The sequence below is a fragment of the Nelumbo nucifera genome, chromosome 1, assembly GCF_055504915.1.
Source record: "Nelumbo nucifera cultivar China Antique chromosome 1, China Antique-T2T, whole genome shotgun sequence".
Taxonomy (NCBI): domain Eukaryota; kingdom Viridiplantae; phylum Streptophyta; class Magnoliopsida; order Proteales; family Nelumbonaceae; genus Nelumbo; species Nelumbo nucifera.
The window spans coordinates 72,086,208-72,106,812 of NC_142649.1; the positions used below are offsets into that span (position 1 = coordinate 72,086,208).

The 20,605-nt window shown below is 39.0% G+C and overlaps 2 protein-coding genes across 3 annotated transcripts; one reads left to right on the forward strand and one right to left on the reverse strand.

The window, feature by feature from the left end:
* Nucleotides 1-986: 986 nt before the first annotated feature.
* CLS (cardiolipin synthase) lies at nucleotides 987-12,647 on the reverse strand. The gene is made up of 8 exons (XM_010269387.3): nucleotides 12,065-12,647; nucleotides 4,266-4,332; nucleotides 4,100-4,174; nucleotides 3,920-3,971; nucleotides 3,220-3,305; nucleotides 3,056-3,130; nucleotides 1,772-1,866; nucleotides 987-1,683 (listed from the first exon to the last, which is right to left on the reverse strand). Exons 1-8 carry the CDS (start codon nucleotides 12,592-12,594, stop codon nucleotides 1,569-1,571), a joined length of 1,095 nt encoding a protein of 364 aa, XP_010267689.1. The 5' UTR covers nucleotides 12,595-12,647; the 3' UTR covers nucleotides 987-1,568.
* A 246-nt stretch (nucleotides 12,648-12,893) lies between these two features.
* LOC104604841 (putative serine/threonine-protein kinase PBL23) lies at nucleotides 12,894-17,651 on the forward strand. 2 transcript variants are annotated; one of them, XM_010269388.2, is made up of 6 exons: nucleotides 12,894-13,041; nucleotides 13,288-13,462; nucleotides 15,129-15,310; nucleotides 15,397-15,586; nucleotides 15,860-16,251; nucleotides 17,039-17,651. In XM_010269388.2, exons 1-6 carry the CDS (start codon nucleotides 13,006-13,008, stop codon nucleotides 17,366-17,368), a joined length of 1,305 nt encoding a protein of 434 aa, XP_010267690.1. In that variant the 5' UTR covers nucleotides 12,894-13,005; the 3' UTR covers nucleotides 17,369-17,651. The 2 variants fall into 2 exon arrangements, with proteins under 2 accessions (XP_010267690.1, XP_010267694.1); XM_010269392.2 differs by having other exon boundaries at nucleotides 12,900-13,048.
* The last annotated feature ends 2,954 nt before the right edge of the window (nucleotides 17,652-20,605 follow it).

Consider the following 20,605-nt stretch of genomic DNA (forward strand, 5'->3'; position numbering starts at 1 on the left):
GTCCTAGTGTAAGAATTCATAGCTATATCCGCACCCACTATTGTACTGTCATTTAAGGGAAGTTTGATCATGAAAACTGTATTTATGTTGACGTGGACAATTTCTATCAATGAACACTAATGGTACTCCAATGAATGGTGAGTTTTAGAAAACAAAGTCACTGACATGGGATTCTTTGGACATTTGAAAAGTTACGATGAGTTTTAAGAGAAATGCTGAAAGTCATGGTGACCCACTATTGTACTGTCATTTAAGGGCAGTTTGATCATGAAAACTGTATTTATGTTGACGTGGACAATTTCTATCAATGAACACTATTGGTATTCCAATGAATGGTGAATTTTAAACAATTTCCCTTTTTGTAATTTTTCTTTATGGTATGGAACATGGACAACGTGCTAATATGGACACAATGGGCCGAGCAAGGTTTAGCTGAACGCTATAACCGTTCATCAGCGGGCTGTGGAACCAATGATAAGGTTTCATGCCAATATTTAAATATATGGGACCCACATCTTTTACCATGGGGCCCATAAATTTATTATTAACGTGAAACCTCAATTCCACAGCCCACTGAACAGATTAAGCGTTCAGCTAATTGATTGGAATAGTAAGCATAACCATTTATGGCGCAACCTGTAACTCCATTTATTGGGGGATCATTCGGGAAACCACATTGCGAGCAGACAGGGAAACTTCTCACAACTTGCCATTGGCGATCGAAGTTGAATCTTTATCATTTCGATAGGATTTCCTCAAATTCTATCATACAGCCACCGTAGACCTCGCCAAAGTACACCAAAATCACAAAAACAAATTTTCCCATCCAGAAACTTTCAATTATTCCGTAGGCGTCGTTGGATTGGACAGAGACGAACACAAAACCGTTCGGATTTTTTTTAATCTCACCTCTTTTGATTAAACCCAGTAGTCCTACAATCTATGTCAAATTTCAGCATGCTTGACTCCTTCATACACTTCAGATCGCCAACGAATAGCCACGCTGCCCACATGGATGCCAAGCAAAAGAACGGCAGATGTGTTCACATATACGATACAGAGTTACAGCAAGCGGACCTCCAAGACAATTAACAAACAGAATAGCGTCAAAACGAGACTAATGAACCTTGTCACAGAGAGAGAGAGAGAGAGGTCCCATACATTATAAGTTATAACCAAAGTTCAATTTCTCATATGACTTCAACAAGATGTTGTATCTTCAACCTCTGCGCCCCGGTTTCTGCTCCAGAAGTATTTATTTCTTCTACGATAACGACCGGGCTCTCTGTCCGGTTTCCGCTGTTGAATGCTGCTTTCAAGAATGCTTTAACATAAGCCTTTCATTAATGATTCCAGATTGCAAGAAATGCTGGGATTCAAACCAAAAATAATTCATGGGACTTATTATTCAAGGATATTGCATTTTCTGCTTTTTTCTGCTTAGCTGTGGATCATATGATCCAATGTCTAAAATCCCAGCACCACCACACCTCTTCTCTTGGCGTCAAACTCAAAATCTGTTTTTGGCTGTAGCTAAGTCTCTTCCAATGCACAGAATAGGTTTCAGGTCAATGGAACTTGCTTCTTGAAAATGACCCCCTCGCAACTGATGCTGAATTGTTCCGCATGTGTTGTGCTCCATAGGCTACTGTAGATGCTACCGTAGTTGAAGCAACCAACCAACTGTCAAATTTGAGGGATGAGATTATTCATCTCTGATACCTTAAATGGAATAAGAGTCTAGATAGAACAAATGCATCAATTATATTACCTCAAGTATGTTATACATGATTGGGTTGCTGGGGTGCCAAATTCTGGTTGAAGAAGAGCAGCAGACACCAAGACCAACTGGAAGACTGTGTTGACCTGCCACAAAATGCATGCCTGAATAAGGAACCAAGCAAATTTACCAATTCAGCTGATAAGCTATAGCCTACTGGCTCTCATGGATGGCTCATGACTTCACCAAATCAACTCAATCATCAGGTTTTCGTTGTCAAGTTAATGAGAACTCTCACATGTAAAGTAATCACCTAATTACTTCTTAACTAGAATTTCTCCCCATCACTTGGCATAACTGGCAAGGTTTAAAACACATCAAAGACCGGAAAGGGTTGGAAAGGGGAATTAGAGACCATAGCATTTTCTTGCCATACATCTATAAGCTTTTTTTTCCTGGCAAACCTATCATTTTTACCCAAAAGTTGTTTTTCCTATTTTGTGCTTTTCTTCATCTGTAAAATGTCGAAAGATGTAAAAAATCACTTTATTTATATTTACTTTCTTTTTTCTTTCTGGATGAATATGCAGGATTGAACATGCAAGCACATGGATGGAAATGTATGATGTTGATGCCCATTGCTCTGGAAAGAAAAGGAATAATGAGGAAGCTATTTTTCTTCTATTCAAGCTGCATTTAATACTGAAAGCAGTGTATTATAGGACCACTATGCCCTGCTCTGATGGCATGAGCAATTTGTTCCTGGTTTTTTTATCAATTTGTTCCTAATTTTGTTAATTAGTTTCTAGTCTGCGACTTCATATTTTGGTTGGTGAAAGTTGAAATTAACTTGAGGCTCAATTGATAGCAAGGCAATCTGGATACTCATTACTTATCATGTTACTATTTTGCCGAGGAGAATCTTGCATTGTCACAGAACATCAGTACTCTGAATTAAAATATTATTTTCTTTAAGTTCCTCCACCCCATAATCTTTTTTTTTTTTTGAAAAAAGGTATGGTAAATTTATTCATGATGAAAGAAACATACAATAAAAGGAAAGCTCTTGATACAAAAAGCCCCAAAGGGACTGATCAAAGCTCCCATACATTGGCAGAATTAAGCATCATAAACATGTTTTGATTACAAAACACGGGTAACAGACAGCCGCGATGCTAAAACTTAAATTCTGTGAAGCATACAATTATCCAAATCATTATTTGTGATGAAATACTATGCAAGCTATAAAAGCAACTAAAAATGTGATTCATGATCAATATTGTATGCTAAATGATCTGCTTGAGAAAGAGAAAGGGAGTTGGGATTGAGGTTTACCTTGCTCAGGAATAGGGGTTCTACCTTCTGTGGACGCATGCCATCGAGGTTGATGAAATCAGACCAACTTTCCCACTAACACAAGGAAAAAGATTAGAAGTGCAAGGGCAGCAATATCAAAATTTGAGCAGACCAGATTTCATGTTTTTATTTAGTAATCTCACCTTCCAACCCAGTGTACTAGCTCTTTTATAGACTGCACCACTGATAAGACCAACATCACGGAACAGAACAAGTACAACAAGACCAGCTTCACAACAAAAATCATAATCAGATCAATCCTTATAAAAAACACAAATATGCAAAATACCACAAAAATAATATCAATTGGTCAGGAAGACATGCATTGTTTTCCCAGGAAAACAGAGGACTAGAGGTTGAATAAAGTCCATACTAATCCATATACCAGTTAGGCAGCTTACTTTGGGATATATACCACCCACTGAGAGGCGAGGATATGGTGACCATGAAATACTGACCAGATACTGGAAGCACCCTCTATAAGCCTCCAAAGGAGCAATCAACGTGGGAAATCACACGCTAAGGGCATTTATGTTTCTCATTTGTTAAGGAGAGAAAACACTGGAAAACCACCACCAGAAATAGCTCTACTAGAACATGGTTTAGGAGGTGAGGTATACCACCTACTGGACTAGATCTAACAGTCAAATAAAGTGAAAAGTTAGAACAGATTTTCAGACTCCCTGAATTACATTAATGGATCAGAACAGTAAAGCAAACAACCTTGCCCAATATCATTGGCATATCATAAACAGAGCCATCAAGCTACTTATCGGCCCCTATAAATGTACTTTCAAAAACTTAATTATCACCAAATAAAAAACAAATATTTAGACTACTCACGGTGGAGGAGGTCCTTTTGCACCATTGCTAACGCAACACATCCAATCAGCACCTGTACCATCAGAATACAGAACAATTAACAAAATGCTATCAATCATGTGACTCGAGAAATGTACCAACTAAATTTCAGATTAATTGGTCAAAACCACTAGGTAGAACGTGAAAGTTTTTAATATTGACCTTGTCAGCAAGAGGATCGAGGTAAGACCCAATTACCGAGTTAATACCCATCTTCCGAGCCATGTAGCCATCTAACTACAAAAGAAACTCACATAGAGAATCAAAATCACATTTCGTAAAACCTTATTTACTCCATGATCTGAAATAATGTATGTTGAGTCCATACCCAGTCAGTTGCTCCAGAGATGGCCAACCCCACAAATGCAGAAAGATGCCACTCGTTTATGATCATCCTGCATCACAAATTTGTTAAGAATAAATCTATTGCAATCAAAACCAGCGTCTTGAAAGAAGAGAGATATTTGTTACTTTGCTATTATATGTTAGTATATATTTATTTAGATGTGTTTTACTAACAGTTTAAATGGGTGAAAACCTTCAATGCTATAGCCTATTACAAAATAATTTTGGGAAATTGATTGGCAGCAAAAATTTGAACATCTAGAAACAGCTATTCGGCATATGAATGCTTCATGATTTTTTTCAAGATAATAGAAAAGAAAAATTTATTAAAACATAAGAATAGCATACACCACCAGGTGATGAGAGATCACCCAAAACAGACATAAAACTAAACAAGAAAACACCCATAATCACCCGTCAAACCCTTAAACCCTCCCACAATATCAACCCAACCTATCAATCCTTGTCCAAACAACAGACCCCCAACTTGTTTAAAAGAACCAGCCCCTTTTTTTGAGCAAAGGTAACTTTTATTGAATTAAAACAGGAACAAGTACATAAGAGAATGTACTACAAGCTAAAGCAGCTGAGGCTGAATTATAGAGGTAAGCAGAAGTCACTATACAAACTTTCCCTAAAAACCCCTGATTTTGCAAGGCTGTCTGCAACAGTGTTTTGCTCCCTGGGAATCCAGACCAGATTTACATTCAATGACTAAGATATCTCAAGCCCTTAGCCAGGCTATCGTATTTGCAGAGTCCCCTTTTATAGTTAAGGAGCAAAAACCCAGCTGTTTAGCAAGCCATATTCCTGTTGGTGCTGACAAGAACTCTGCTTTTGTAGCATCATCTCTCCCAATCGGACCACTATAAGCCCAGCTGATCCCCCTCTCCCCACAGAAGACTGGTACCACCAATACCTGCTTGGCCGTTAGATCCTTGGGCACTACCATCAAAGTTTAGGATCATCCCACCATCTTACCTAATAAGGCTTCTCATGGTCGATTCAGATCTAGGAGAGGACTGCAAGATGACTGGAGGGTTACTTTGGAGGTCATTTAGAGACAGACCTTTGAAAGCTTCAGAATTAACCACCCAAAGGTTACAGAGGAAAGTTATGTAAGAGATTAGGTCTTCCACATTTCTGAATTTGTTTCAAAGGTTCTGTTTTTCCTTTTTCCCAGATACCCCAAAGGACTGCATGTGTCACTGTACTCCAATATACCCTTCCTCTTTTTCCTAGACCTTTGCCTTTCCACTGCCACAGGAAGTCCACTACCTTCTCAGGGAAAACCCAGCTGTAACCAACTAAGTTTAGGAAGAAACACCAAACCTTCCTAGTGACAGGGCAGTGGAGAAGAATGTGGTTAGCTGTCTCACCATCACCAAGGCAAAGAGGACAGACATGAGGGGAGATAGATAACCTTCCTCTAAGTTTTTTCTGAATTAAATCACAAGTATTTATTTTCTTTAAGCAGGCTTCTCAGACAAAGAAAGAAACTCTAGGGGGAACATGTGATCCCCAAACGTTCTTGACCGGGAAGGGAGTGATCTGATCTTCTGAAACTAGAGCCTTAAAAAAAAAGGAGTTAGCTGAGAACTTTCCGGCAGGATTAAGTTTCCAGATCCTTTGGTCAGGGGAGGCCGGAGGGATGTAAGCCTCACTTAGAGAGTTTAGCAAGTTTGCTATTTCAGCAAGCTCTATCTCTCTTAGAGGCCTTCTATGGTTCAGATTCCAACTGGTTCCTGAGGGAGATGGCTGAGGCTATAGGCTACCGTGGCTTCTTTGGAGCAAGACAGGTTAAAAATTCTAGGGTAGGAGTTTGCAAGGGTGTCCTCTCCCCACCATAAATCAGTCCAGAATTTGGTTCTATTCCCATTTCGCACCCGGTATCTTACAAAATCAATAAAGAGGTCATAAACAGAAGAAATACCCTTCCATGGGTTAGAGGCTTTAACTCGGTTTGGGTGGACCTTGCTATCCCAACCATTGCCGTGCCTTTCGTACTTGCTCTTGATGATTTTTGTCCACAACACTTCTGTCTCCAAGGGGAACCTCCATAACCCCTTTCCAAGAAGAGCTAAGTTCCTTTCTTTGATATGTCCTAGCCCCAAACCACCAAGGTTCTTGGGCTTGCAAACCTGATTCCATGAAACTAGATGACCCTTCTTTTCGCCACCTTCTTCCCATAGGAAATCCCACTGAAGCTTCTCAATCTTACTTTTTTACTTTGCCCGGGATACTGAAAACCAACAAGTAATAGGTTGGCAAATTGGCAAAGGAAGCCTTGATAAGTGAGTCTACCCCCTTTTGACAGGTAGCTTTTCTTCCATGTAGCCAGTCTTCTCTCGCATTTTTCTACCACTGGATCCCAAAAACTGACTCCTTGGATTCCCACCAAGAGGCATTTACATTTATGCCTACAATACTGCTTTTGTTGAAGTTAATTCTAAGCCCAGTCGCCACCTCAAAAATGTTTAATACCCTTTTTAGGTTGGAGATGTTTTCCCAATCCACCTCCAAAAACAAGATTATGTCATCTGCAAACATCAAGTGAGATATCTGGATTTCTTCCCTACCTACCTCAAACCCTTTCAGCAGGTTTCTCTCCCTTACTTTTTGAAGTAAATAACTGAGGATATCAGCTACCAAAGTGAAGAATAGGGGGGAGAGAGGACACCCTTGTCTCAGGTCCCTGTCTGCATTAAAGTAGCTGGTTGGCTCTCCATTTATTAGGATTGAAAACCAAGCAGAACTTATATACCCTCTAATCCACCTCACCCATCTCCTTCCAAAGCCTCTTACGTTTAGAATCTCCAACAAGCAGTCCCAATCCACTTTATCATAGGCTTTTTCTAGATCCAGCTTAATTACCACCCCTACCTTGACACTTTGTCTTCTTTCTTCTACACATTCATTAGCCACAAGTATATTGTCAACAATTTGTCTCCCTTTCACAAAGGCAAATTGGTTGCTTGAAATTAAATCTTTCAGCACCTCCTTTAGTCTAGTCGCAAGAACTTTAGCCATAATTTTGTATAAGCTCCCCACCAGACTGATAGATCTGAAGTCTTTAACTTCCAAGGTCCCCTCTTTCTTTGGAACTAGAGTGATAAAGGTCAAGTTGTTGCCTTATTCATGATGGCCAAAATGTAGAAATCTGAAAACACCTCCAACAGATCAGAATTAATTGTATCCCAACACAACTGAAAGAAAATGATAGGGAATCCATACACTGCTTCCTTAATTTCTTGCTCTTCAAAGCTTCTTTCTAGCCACAACTTTTTGCCCACCGACAACTTAGGTCCCTCCCAGTTATTAAAAGGAATCCTACAGGACCAGTCTTTTGAGTACAAACCTTTGAAAAACTGCTCTATGGCTTCTGAAATTTCTTGTTTGTCCTCTGTCTCTTTCTACCCCACTCTCAGCTTTGAGACATAGTTTTTCCTTCTTCTCCCTGATGCATAACTATGAAAGAACTTTGAATTATTATCTCATTCCTTCAACCATCTCACTCGAGACCTTTGCCTCCAAAAGATTTCTTCCCTTCTTATAAGCTTCTCCCAATCCTTTTTAAGAGTTTCTCTTCTGCTTCTACCCTCCCCATCCAAAGTCCCCAGTTGCTCTCGTTGGTCCAGATCATCTAGCTCTTGAGTTAGTTTATTTTTGTCTTCCACAAACTTTTTAAACTCCTCTTTACCCCACACTTTTAGATTCCCTTTTTAAGTGTTTTAACTTCTGATGAAACCTAAATCCTGCCCAACCATCCACTTTGCATTCCTTCCACCATTTAGAAACTTTTTGTTGGAAGTCCTAGTGAGTACTTCACACCTTTTCCAACTTGAACGATGCCTTTCCTTTCCTGAATACTTCATTCTGTAGAGTCACCGGCCAATGATCAGATGTCCAACGGGGCTTAATAGACTGCACACAGTTGGGGTATAGTTCCTCCCAGTCATTGGATATGAGAAACCTATCCAGTCTATTGCTTACCACACACTCCCACATATTAGACCAGGTAAAGAAGTCGTTGCTAAGAGGGAGGTCTTTAAGATTGTGTCTAGCAATAAAGTTCGAGAACTCCTTCATGCTTCTTTTTTTTATCAGTAACAAGAAACTTTATTAATGATGTGAAACTATGTGAAACTTTAATTACAACAAGAAGGGGGAGGTAAAATGTCTTAACTCCCCACCAACAGAGTACATTGGAGGAAAGTTAAAAATTAGCCCAAAATAATAGGTTCCCTATCCCTTGCTTGGCTAACCCACCTCGTGACATTAAAGTCACCACCAACACACCAAGGCAAGTCCTCCGATTCATGTAAAGAATCTGATTCCTCCCATAATCTTCCTCTCTTTGATGGAGAATTAGGCACATACACCCCTGTCAGAATCCAATTGCTCCTGTCAGAAATGTTTGTGAACAGGATAAAAAAAAGAAAACTTCCCTTTGTCTACTTCTAATCTAGTAACCGCCTCTTCTTTCCAAACAATAAGAATTCCGCCCATTGTTCCCGTTGTTGGGAAATTTGCCCATTTTCTTCCTCTGGTTCCCCAAATTGCTTTAACTAACTTTCTGTTAATGACTTCTTTCTTTGTTTCTTGTAAAATTACTATGTCGGGGTTTTCCTTCCTTAGGGTATCCTTAACCAAGCTTCTCTTCATAATCCCTCCCAGCCCCCTTACGTTCCAACTCAAGATCTTCATGGTTTGTGTACGACAGCCTTTCCCTTACTTAACATTTTATTAATACTGATTTCAGGTCCTACTCCCTGGTCGACAAAACCCCATCGAAGTCTTTTGAGCTCTCTGTTTGTCCCTTTCTTCCCTCCTACTTCCGATTTCTTTCCTTTACTACTTCCCTTTATCTCTCTCTGTTGCTTTGAGCCTGGCCCACTGTTCTCTATGTCGTTGATTATCTTGCAACTCTTCATGAATTGAGTTGATCGCAGAGACTTGCCGGCGGCTGGGATAGAATGCCACCTTCACCTGAAACACAGGAAATAAGGGGATTGGAGTGGGGCTCAGAGGTAGAGAAACCAGGAGAAGAAATAGCTAAAGTGTGACAAACTAAGGGGTCAATCGGAGAGCTTGGAAGGGTGTTTGCCGCAAGTTCCAGCTTTCCTCCTTTCTCTCGGTGTATGTCTTCGGATTGATCGTAATCAGGATTAACTAGCTGCATTGGCTTCAAAACATCCATACTTCCCCAATTTCCTCTGTTCTTGAACAATACTTGAACTCTTTCTAGAGCTACCTCCTGACCGCCGACATATGCTTCGGATTCGTACAAACTCAACTCTGAATCAGACTCCACCTCCAATTCTCCCCTCTCCGAACTTGAGTTCCCTGAAGTTAATGGTGTGGGCGGGCGATTAACCCCCCTAACTTCTCCTCCACTAGAGAGAGGTGTTTCAGGAAAGCCTTCTCCAGAGAATAGAGAAGTAGCAGGGGGGTTGTCGATCTCATCAGCTTGAACAAAATGGGCTTTTGTCTTTATTTGGCCCAAACTCTCAGGTCTGTCAGGAACTAAAAAAGAGGCTCAGATCTCCCTCTCAGGTTAGGTTTTGTTGGGATTGCTCATATGCTTCCAGCTTTCTTTTTCTCCTTGAACAGCTTTTTTGCTTAAAATTTAAATTTTGAGTGGACATTCCTTTTCTTCCCCAAGCTTCCTCCACGTTACCGCCAAACTTCCTAAAACAGTTACTGCTCTTGGCTTTGCTTCTTCCCAACGTAACTTCTTCTATTGCAGGTTGATCATGCACTCCATGCAAGTTCACCTGGTTAGGAGGTGGCGATGTGCTCTCCCTGACTTGCCACGTGTGCTGGGCTCAGGTTGGTAAGTTGACTCAGTTTCTTCCTCCCTAGGCTCATTCTTCTTCCTTTCCTTTCGACCTCGATTGAACAGTGGAACCAAACTTTTCCATCAAGAACGGGAACTACTCGAGGTATCGTGAACACTCTCTCCCTTTCACCCTAGTCGTGGCAAACAGAAGCTCCTGGAAATCTCTCGTTCAATTGTCAATAACCTCCAGTCCTCCACAAAGACTTCCTATTAGGTTAAACGTCTCCACTGTCCACAGATGAAAGGGGAGGCCGTGTATCACTATCCAACCGTCAAAACTCAGATTTGCAAGGTTTTCATTCACTTTCGGCAACCACCGATCAATCAACACCTTCTTCCCATACACATACACAGATCCCAACCTCGTCCATTTGCTGACTGTCTCCTCCGACGGGGAAAACCCCACCGCCTTGTTTGTTTCAAAGGGTTTCAGAGTTAACAGCATCAGGGAATGCAGGTTTGCTGAAATGCCCAGTTCCACATCTCTCCAACTTACGTCCATTGGCTTGGTACATATGAAGGTTGTCTTCCAATTTCCAAACAGACCAAGTCTATGGACCACGGATATGAAAGCTCTTCCTCCAACCACCATCACTCTGCTTCTTCCTTTCTCTAAGACTAGAAATTCCTCTGTCGAGGGGGGAACAACTTCTGGTCTTTCCTTTTTGGCGAGAAATGAACTCAAAGTTTTTGACATCGTTTCCCACCCTAAAGTGTTAGCTTCTTCAGGAATACAAATGTTTCTCAATCTTCTCGCTCCTTCCTACTGGCTTAGCCTTATGTATCTTCCCCATCTATTTTCAGCAACTGAAAATGAGGTTATCCTTCCCCTGTCCGCTCGTCTTAATGGTTCAAAAAGTCTATTATGGCTTTCTAGTAATTTTTCCAAAGCACCTACAATCCAGCTTACCTCATCTTCTTTAAAAAAGATTCTGGACCAAGCCCCTCTTCCCCTCTGTAATCACCAACACCCTATCCCCGAGAGATCGGCTTGTGTCAAGTTCGAATGTTTTGGAGCAAATGGAAATACACCTCCTTTGACCTTTTTAACACCATTTGGACCGATGCCAGCAAAGAGCTTTATTGCCGGCAATACACCTCCCCCTCAATCTCCTTGTTCACTGACCTTATCATCCCTTTCCCTTCTCCAATTCCAGTGGATAACTATGTAAATAGATTTCCGGTGGATAGACTTTTATTTGTCATACAAAAATAAAAATGTATTATAAAAATTAAAATGAAAGTATATCCGTTGACTCCCCAAATCCTTTTTTTTTCTGTGTGTGCGCATGCGTGCAGGGGGAGGGGTCATGGAATGTAGCTCGTATATGATAAACAGTCATAACCGCATCTATAGAGTTTCAGCAATCCAGAGACCGTTTGGAAGACCCTCCACTTGGATTTGTTAGAAGTATGAAACCTGTCTCAGCAATCTACCATGAATAACAGGCATGTGTCAGTGGTCTGACGGGCTTACGTGCCAGGCAATATTACTACACACTGACGATCCTAGGGTGTTGAAAATCCTTGACAGTACATATGGTAATTGAATAAATTTCCTATTCCAGGAACCTAATTTGAAAAGTATGAGGTGATTTATATGTCTAGGGAAACTAAGCAAGGAAAACAAAACAAAACCAAGAAGCTAATTTCTTTTCCTTGCTCTTCAATCTTGTAGACCAGGACACACTTTTCTATAGCGTTCCTTTCACTTCTGAAATAGATAGAATCATCTCTAGAGATGCTAATGGTCGAACCAATCACTAATGGTAAATTTCTAGCTTTTATCAATGGCACCTGATTAGGGTCTGCATAATCCACAGCTTAACCTCCCTTTCCCAAACCCATATAACAACCAAACCCTTCACCGGCAATGTGCGTAAGTAGAGACAAACTTTAATAAATACTTACAGGCAGAGGTGGGGAGAAGGGGAACATACCATCCCAAGAAAGGACCAGAAAGCAATCTGCTCATAGAAATCATATTCGGCAAATTAAAAAAGCCCTCTGATAAATTTCCACCGATCTTATCTCCACTCAGCAACTTCTTTTGATCAATCCCATTTACCAAATCCGGAAGGGGAATAACCGAACCAAACCCTAATTTGATAGGAAAGCTCCTATGAATGAGATTTAGAGACTTCTTTCCCACAACGACTTGGCCAGGTAGATATAGAGGAGTAGCAGACTGAGAAAGCTTCCATGGTGGAGAAGACAGAAAAAGGGGTCCCGGAAATGGAATCCATTTACAAGACGGGGAAAGAAACCTCGAGTGGGATGAAGTGAGGCGAAGAGCGAACGAGAACGGATTCAACGAAACGGGGAAGATATGGGACGAAGGGGAGGACGAGAAGACCGATGAGAGCGGAGGAGATGGAGATGGAAATGGAGTTGCAGATGCGCACAAACTTAGAAAAGACCGCGATTTAGGGTTTCTGAAGATCGTCTTGAGTGACTTGAAAACCGCCATTAACGAAGCATTTTTTTCTGACTTCTGAGCTACTGTTACTTTACTTCCTGAGCCTAGGTTTTTGCGTGGGGTTTAGTTGAAAAAGACACGTGTATAATCCAGACACGTGGTAAGAAATTTCAATTGAAAAATACTCTACGTAAAATCGTAAACTAGGTCTGCTGGACCCACCGTTGGATTGGAATCCAAGGCAATCTCGCGGCGAAATACACTTTTGCCGCGTTAATCCAACCTCAGCTCAGTGACCGTTATCCCTTCCTTCAACCGTAACTAATTTATAAAAGAAGGGAAAGGAGGAACGGTGCCCGCCTGTTCCTTGGAAAATGGATTTTTTTAGTCTTTTCTCTTGAAAAGCTAGGGTGACTAAATTTAGCAGAATTGCTGTGTCAAAGTCATTTTTTTCCTGGTTCAATGGGATTGAGGAGATTAAGCAACACGAACGCTCTGGTGACTGGTATTTGCTCCTCGGAAACCAGAAAACTTGTTCTTCCTGGACAAAAGTTTTCCGGTTTCTAGGTGCTTCCCTTCTGAGTTTCCAATTGCAAATGATTTTTTCCATTTCTCGCCTTCATCGCTCTGCTTTCATGTTGTTTTGGATTTAGATCGATTTCTGTCTATACGGGTCCTATTAGACAATTCTGATTTAGTGATTAGGGTTTTTTATGGTTGTTAAATCTGCGTGGGTTGGAGTAGAAGGCGAAGAGGGAAAGGAAAATGAATTGCTTTCCTTGTTGTGGAGGTGGAGGTGGAGATGAAGCTGGAGAAGAAGTCGACAACAACTGCAAGTCGTTCAAGAAGAAGAGCAAGCGGGAATTTAAAGAAGGGAATGTATTAGCCAATTTGATCGCAACTATTTCCTTTCGATCCAGTATGATGTCAAACTTTCCCCCTTTAACTTCATTTCAGACGGTTGTCAATGAATTTGAAATGTGCTTGATCCATTTTACTTTTATCCTAATGAGTTTGAAACTTTCCTCTACAAAATTCTAAGCATTGAATGATTACTAACTTTTCTAAATGGGAAATTGTCTAAAACTCACCATGAGTTTTCAACATTTCTCTTAAACGCATCACAACTTTTCAAAATGTCTAAAACTCACCATGTCAGTAAGTTTTTATTTTCCAAAACTCACCTTCCATTAGTGCACTGTTAATGCTTCTTAACAGAAGTATCCATGTCAGCATAAATAACAATTTTTATAACCAAATTACCCTTGAATGGTGAGTGAGAGGAAAAATGGTATTTTTCAGTTTTCAATTTTCTTGTTTTTTTTTGTGACCAAGTTTTTTGGTGTTTTTTTCTACAATTTTTATTTTCTGATTTTGTTTTTCAATTTCTATAGTTTATATAATTTGAAAATATTTTTTTATTTTGTTTTCAATTTCTATAATATTTTATATTTTTTGTAATTTCTATGTTTTTATGTATTTTATATTTGAAAATATATTTTTGAATTTTTTCCTTTTTTATGTCTAAGTATTAAAATGGTAATATATTAACACCCATTAATTTATTTTGTATATTTTATATTTTCTATGAATGTTAAAATGGTAATATATTAACGCCCGTTAGTCTATTTAATGTCAAGTTAGTGACATGGTGAGTTTTAGACATTTTGAAAAGTCGTGGTGAGTTTAAGAGGAATGCTGAAAATTCATGGTGAGTTTTAGGCAATTTCCCTTTCTAAATTAATTTTCAGGTCTACTAATTTGTATTGATTAGAAATATAATTGTGTTTGTGCTATCAAATAATCATGAAGTTGAAGCAGTTTTTCTTTTTGGTATACAAAACTGGTTGTATTATCTAAATATTAGTGGCAGCTGCCCTCTCTGGTATTGTTTAAAGTGTTTGATTTTATCTGTCTGAATATGCCTAGGTTAGGTTTCATCTCCTGAATTGTATTCCCGTATGGTGTGTCCCTCTCTGGTATGGGGAGAAGGCCCTTTTCTTTTGGTACAATGGTCAACATTCCTCCTAGTTCGTCGTCGTCGTGGTCATATATTATTTTCTCAAATAGGAAAAAATACAAATATGCAGTAGATCAATACTAAATCTTATGTATTCTTTAAGATGGCAATGAAATCTCCATTGGTTCTTTCTTTTTTCTGTGTACATCCCCTCAATGTCCATGGTTCTGTTTATAATTCTATATATGCAGGTTTAGATGAATCATGGGACATTTCAACAACCACATAAAATGGTATCACTTAAATTGAGTTTTTCCTAGCACTTGAAATCATAAAACCTATATTATTAAAATGGGATTTGCCGTCCAAACAAATCCAGAAAAAACATCAATTAGTAATATGTTTATTATGAATCTATTTTAGGTGATAACACTATGTTTTTAATTGTTAAGCAAAACTAAAAATAATTATCTCGTTCCTTACAGCTTCCAGACCGATACCTTAACCTGTTACTATGTTAGTGATTCCCATTTTCATGTGTAAAGGCAAGGAACCTTGTAAACCATATACAAAAGAGAGTATGATTTCATCTGGATAAACTCTTACATATATTATTGCTATGCAGACAGCGATAGACAGAGGAATATGGCAGAAGAAATACTTAAATTGGGAAATGGGGAAGCCACTATTCAAGTCTTCACTTACAATGAGCTGGCTGCAGCAACTATGAACTTCAAGCCTGAATCCCTACTGGGTGAAGGTGGCTTTGGAAGGGTGTATAAAGGACGGATTGAGAGTACTAACCAGGTGCTTACTCCCCCTTCTCACACTAGATCACATATAAAATGAAGTGATTTATCAAAGTAGTTTCACTGATAATACATCATGTTCAGGATGTGGCTGTCAAGCAACTTGACCGAAACGGATTGCAAGGAAACAGAGAGTTCCTTGTTGAAGTTTTGATGCTGAGTCTTCTCCACCATCCAAACCTTGTGAACTTAATTGGGTATTGTGCTGATGGTCAGCATAGGATGTTAGTCTATGAGTACATGGCATTGGGATCTTTGGAAGGTCACCTTCTTGGTATGCTCCAATAATCTATGTTTTGCCTCTGCAACTCTTATATCATGAAGAAATCTAGGATTTGGATATAAACAAACCCAATTGCAATTACAAGGTCGACGACTGTAAGATCTCTACTGTGTGGTAGCCATGAAATAGATTCATGCAGTTGGCTAAGCATACTTCTGTCTACTCAAGACTAGTAAAGCACCTTATGTTTCCTGCTTTTTTCAAATATTTCATTTGATAAAGTTTGTCTCACAGGTCATTTTTAAGTAAGCTACTTTTTTGCAGATTTGCCACCAAATAAGAAACCTCTGGATTGGATTACAAGGATGAAAATAGCTGAAGGTGCAGCAAAAGGGCTTGAACACTTGCATGACACTGCTAATCCCCCAATAATTTATCGTGATCTCAAAGCATCTAACATATTATTGGATGAAAACTTCAATCCAAAACTTTCTGATTTTGGGCTCGCCAAATTAGGCCCTACAGGTGACAGGAGTCATGTCTCCACAAGAGTCATGGGGACCTATGGCTACTGTGCACCTGAATACGCAATGACAGGACAGTTGACAACAATGTCAGATATATACAGTTTTGGAGTTGTGTTTCTGGAGATCATCACAGGGAGAAGAGCTATTGATACTTCAAGACCTACAGCTGAACAAAACCTTGTTATTTGGGTTTGTACCTCCAGTGAATTTAGTTTTTCAAACAGTCATATCTGCTATGCTAATAATTGATAGTCCAACCTCTGACAAACAATAATAAGTAGTGGCATAAACTGAATAAATTAAAGCTGTGCTTGGTTTGACGGAAAATAAGAGAGACACATAAGTTTAGAAGAAGTCCTTTTTCACAAATTTTGTTAAGAACCTTCCCTCAACTTTCTGTCTCTCTTATTTTCTATCAAACCAAACATAACCTAACGGATTTATCTCTTTATGATAGTCCTAAAAGAATTCTATCTCATTAAGAGTCTAGCTACTATAATTGTTTTTCTTTTCTTGAAAATATACCATTGGTTGTTGCATCACTGATGCTTGTTTCCTAATATCATATCCTTATTAACTTTTAAGAGTGAAAATATATGAAATATCAGAGATTTCACTTCCCTTTAGAAGAACCATGAATTAAGAAGTTGGCTGTTAATTATCCATATAGTAAACACTTCATGCCAAAATTAAAATATCTTTACCGATTATAACTGTTTACCTTAGTCTGTGAGCACTGATACTAAAATCAAAATGATGCCATATGGCTGAGATTGAAAGATGTCTTAACTACAGACAAGTAAGTGTCCGACTTTCTTACTTTAAGGGAAAACAAGGATCAACTCTATTTACTTTTCTTTTCAATTTGTTCCATCCATGCCATTTGTGGGTTACAATTTCATGTAGTAGTGGGTTTTCTTTCTGTTTGATATGAGCCTTTTTCTGGATAACTGAGGTACATGTTCATGTTTTGCAGGCACAACCACTGTTTAAGGACAGAAGGAAGTTTACACTAATGGCTGACCCATTGCTTGAAGGGAACTACCCCGTTAAGGGTCTTTACCAAGCTCTTGCGGTTGCAGCTATGTGTCTTCAAGAGGAAGCCAGCGTTAGACCTTTGATAAGTGATGTTGTATCAGCTCTCGCATATCTAGCAGCTCCTAGTGAAGACGCTGATGACTCAAACCCTCCTTCTCCTGATAGAAATAGCAGTGCAGATGTTGAGGATGGGGATGGGGATAAGGATGAGGTGGGTGAAGTTAAATCCTCTAGTTTCAAAAACAAGGAAGAAGAAAAGTCTGACTGAACACCCTGAAGTGCAGCCCCAGTGGAGCGTGACCAAAGAAATTGCAGTTTAGATGCATTCTGAAGCAACCCATAACCCTAAATGGGCGATTGTTTCAATTGCTTTCTGTATCTCCGGTTGTGGTCTGTAAAAAGTCTGTACATTATGTCTCACAGTTAACACATTTACATGCAGTTTGATGATTACCTACAAGTCATATGGAATGGTTAAGCTGCATCTTTTTGTATCTTGCAATAGGACAATGTATAAAGAAACTTGAGATATGATAGCTCCCTTGTCTAAATATAAACCCCTGCCATTTTCTGTAACCCCAGCTTTAACCAAGAATTTCAACCTTATCAGCATTTAGCTGGGCTGAGATTTTATGCGAAATTTATGCATATGAGTGAGTTGTTCTTTTGCCTGGTTTGTTTGCAACAGTGTTTTCAAAACCGGACCAGACCAGATGGTTGGATCGGAAAAACCGAGAATCGGTCATCCATTTCATCCCAAACCCTCTTTTTGGCCAAACCCGTTGACCTGGGTGATCGAACCGTCAAACCAGACAATGGTTGGCCTTTTTTTATTTTTTTTGTCAAAACGGGCCATTCATTCAGACCAGATGTCGGACCATTCAACCCAGGAACCGGTTCCCTGTCCAGTCCAGTTTTAAAAACCTTGGTTTGCAGTACAATTTCATTTGTACTGGTGCAAATGCATGAGGTTCGTTTTTATTTCAACTCTTGCCCTACATTGCAAAAAAAGTAAAATAGAACCTAAAGCAAAATAAATAAAACAATTAAAAACTAAAACCCAAAGTTTGCATTCTTCTCATTTGACTTTTATGCATTTGCCATTGGATACACCTTCAAATCCACTAAAATTTCTAGAAATGACCAACCACCTTAATTCAAGAAAAATAATGACCATCTGCAATCCTATCCATAGGGCTCTCCCTACATGACATAGTCCACTCCATAGAAAATTGATAGCAATCACTCTTTTACCCCACACCTATGCTAGTCGTGCACAATAATTTTCAATCCAAACGGCATAACCTATTCCGATTAATCCAACATCTTGGGTGCATTTGCTGCTATCATCAATCAATCACCTTCACTTATAGCTCCTTATCCTCCCTTTTCTAATTATTTCTAAGAACTTGGATACATTTTGGTTGCAGTTGTTTATGTTGCCCTCTAAGGAAGAGGAGGATTAATACTTGATTGTGCTGTTTCCAATTGAGAAGACTCCTACCTGAAGAAACACCACCGCGGATGAAGGTATGAAGGTCTCTGAGTGAGTGTGGCAATACCTGAATGATTTATCTGAGTTCGGATCTCCTTCAAACAAAAAACTCTACTCACATAGCATCCAGACACATTAAGGATGTCTCACATACATGTATGTTAAATTCATTGAGAGATGTTCCCAATGTGCGATTGGATTCCCATGTTTTCAGAGTGTTTGCAGAGCTTTTACTTTTGTAGGGAATCCCATCGCAGTTTATCCCACATCATATATGATTCCTACGCCTGTCTTCAAAGATAACAATATCCTTTACAAAGTCCTCATCTTTAAATATGGAAAATGGATTTTTCCTATTGCCCCATGTAATTAATGAATGTTGGCATGACTGTTTGCTTGCTCTCCACTGCAATTTATGGGTATACCATTTATTGCTTTTTATTTGGATACATCTCATATGGAATGTTGATCAATGTTGTTGCTTGAAACGACTACCCATGTTTTGGAAGTAGGGCTGCAAATGGTATCCAATTATCCGATTCCAAATTTGAATTCGATCCTATTAAGCCTGATTTGATTTTGGTTTGTTTATAATTTCAATTAGAGCTTTTCACCTTATTTAATCCCATGTCATTAACTCTTATGTCCAGTACTTTTAACAATATAAACCCATATATTTAAAAACTTATTCAAAAACAAAACCATTATTTACCCAAACTAAACAATTCAACCATCCGAATTAAATTGGCCAATCCATGAAGCCATAGTTAGATAATAAAATTTTTAAATAAAAATAAATATAGAAAACTACAAAGATGTAGAAAAAATAGACACATTTATGATATTTTTATTAATCAAATTAAAGAATAAGTGTAATAAACAATAATTATTTTTATTGGTGATTAAAATGAAACACAATCTAAAACTAACCAAAAATTAAATTATTTTCCTGATTAGTGGAGATAATAGTTTATAATGAAAATAATAATAATAATTAATTGTCACAATTAATTATGTTATGTGTTCTTGTGCTGAAGTAATAAAACATAAAAAACACAAAAAATGAAAAAATACATAAATTTTACAAAAAAAGGGTAAATTACAAAGACCCCCCTTGTACTATGGAGTCTATGACAAAGACCCCCTATACTTTGTTTTGTGAAAAAAGACCACCCTGTACCATGACCTGAGACAAATACCCCCTTCTGTTAGCTTTCCATTAAAATTAGCCGTTGTAATATTTTTTAATCCTCATACTACCCTTGTAATTAATTATTGGACAATTTGAAGAAAAACACTATTCATCTTCCCCAACCTCACTTGTACACAACAACAACAACGGTAATCCCTTTTACCTTTGATTCCTTCACATTTCTCTCTCTCTCCCCCGATCTCTCTTCTTCCCCTTCCCCTTTCTTCTTCCCGCTTTCCTCTGTTTTCGCTAAAACCATGCATGATGGTCTACAGCCCGCAATTAGAGTGCAGATTCGTCAAAAAGGCTCGAGAGAACATGCATACGACAAAAAGAGTGTAAAGGAAGATATAGACCAGCAGAGAAGCCTTCCTCTGATTAATTATTGCTGCATAACGACAATGTAAAGTCTTAAGGTATACACTATACAGAACCAACTCCGACAAAAAAAAATAGAAGAGTATAAACAGCCTTACAGTAGGGGGTGGGGGGCATCCACAAGGAAGATGAAGCCTTTGCAATTGCACTGAGTACTACCTGTGGGTCTATAGTAGACCATGTTGCTCGGAGATTTTCTAGCTTGCCTCTGCAAGAGCGGCCATAAGAAGCGAAGTATCAAACGTGCAAGGTTGCCAGAAGTGAAGGTCGTAGGCCTTCGGCTCACAATGCTTCTCATGATGTGTAGAACAACAAGGAGCAGCTACTAAGCACAAGAGAACCAAAGATGGTGGCAAGGCCATTTTGTTGGGTGCGGGCGGTACTACAATAGCTGCTACTGATATTGTCTGCATCTCTAGAAATGGTGCCGAGGATAAAGG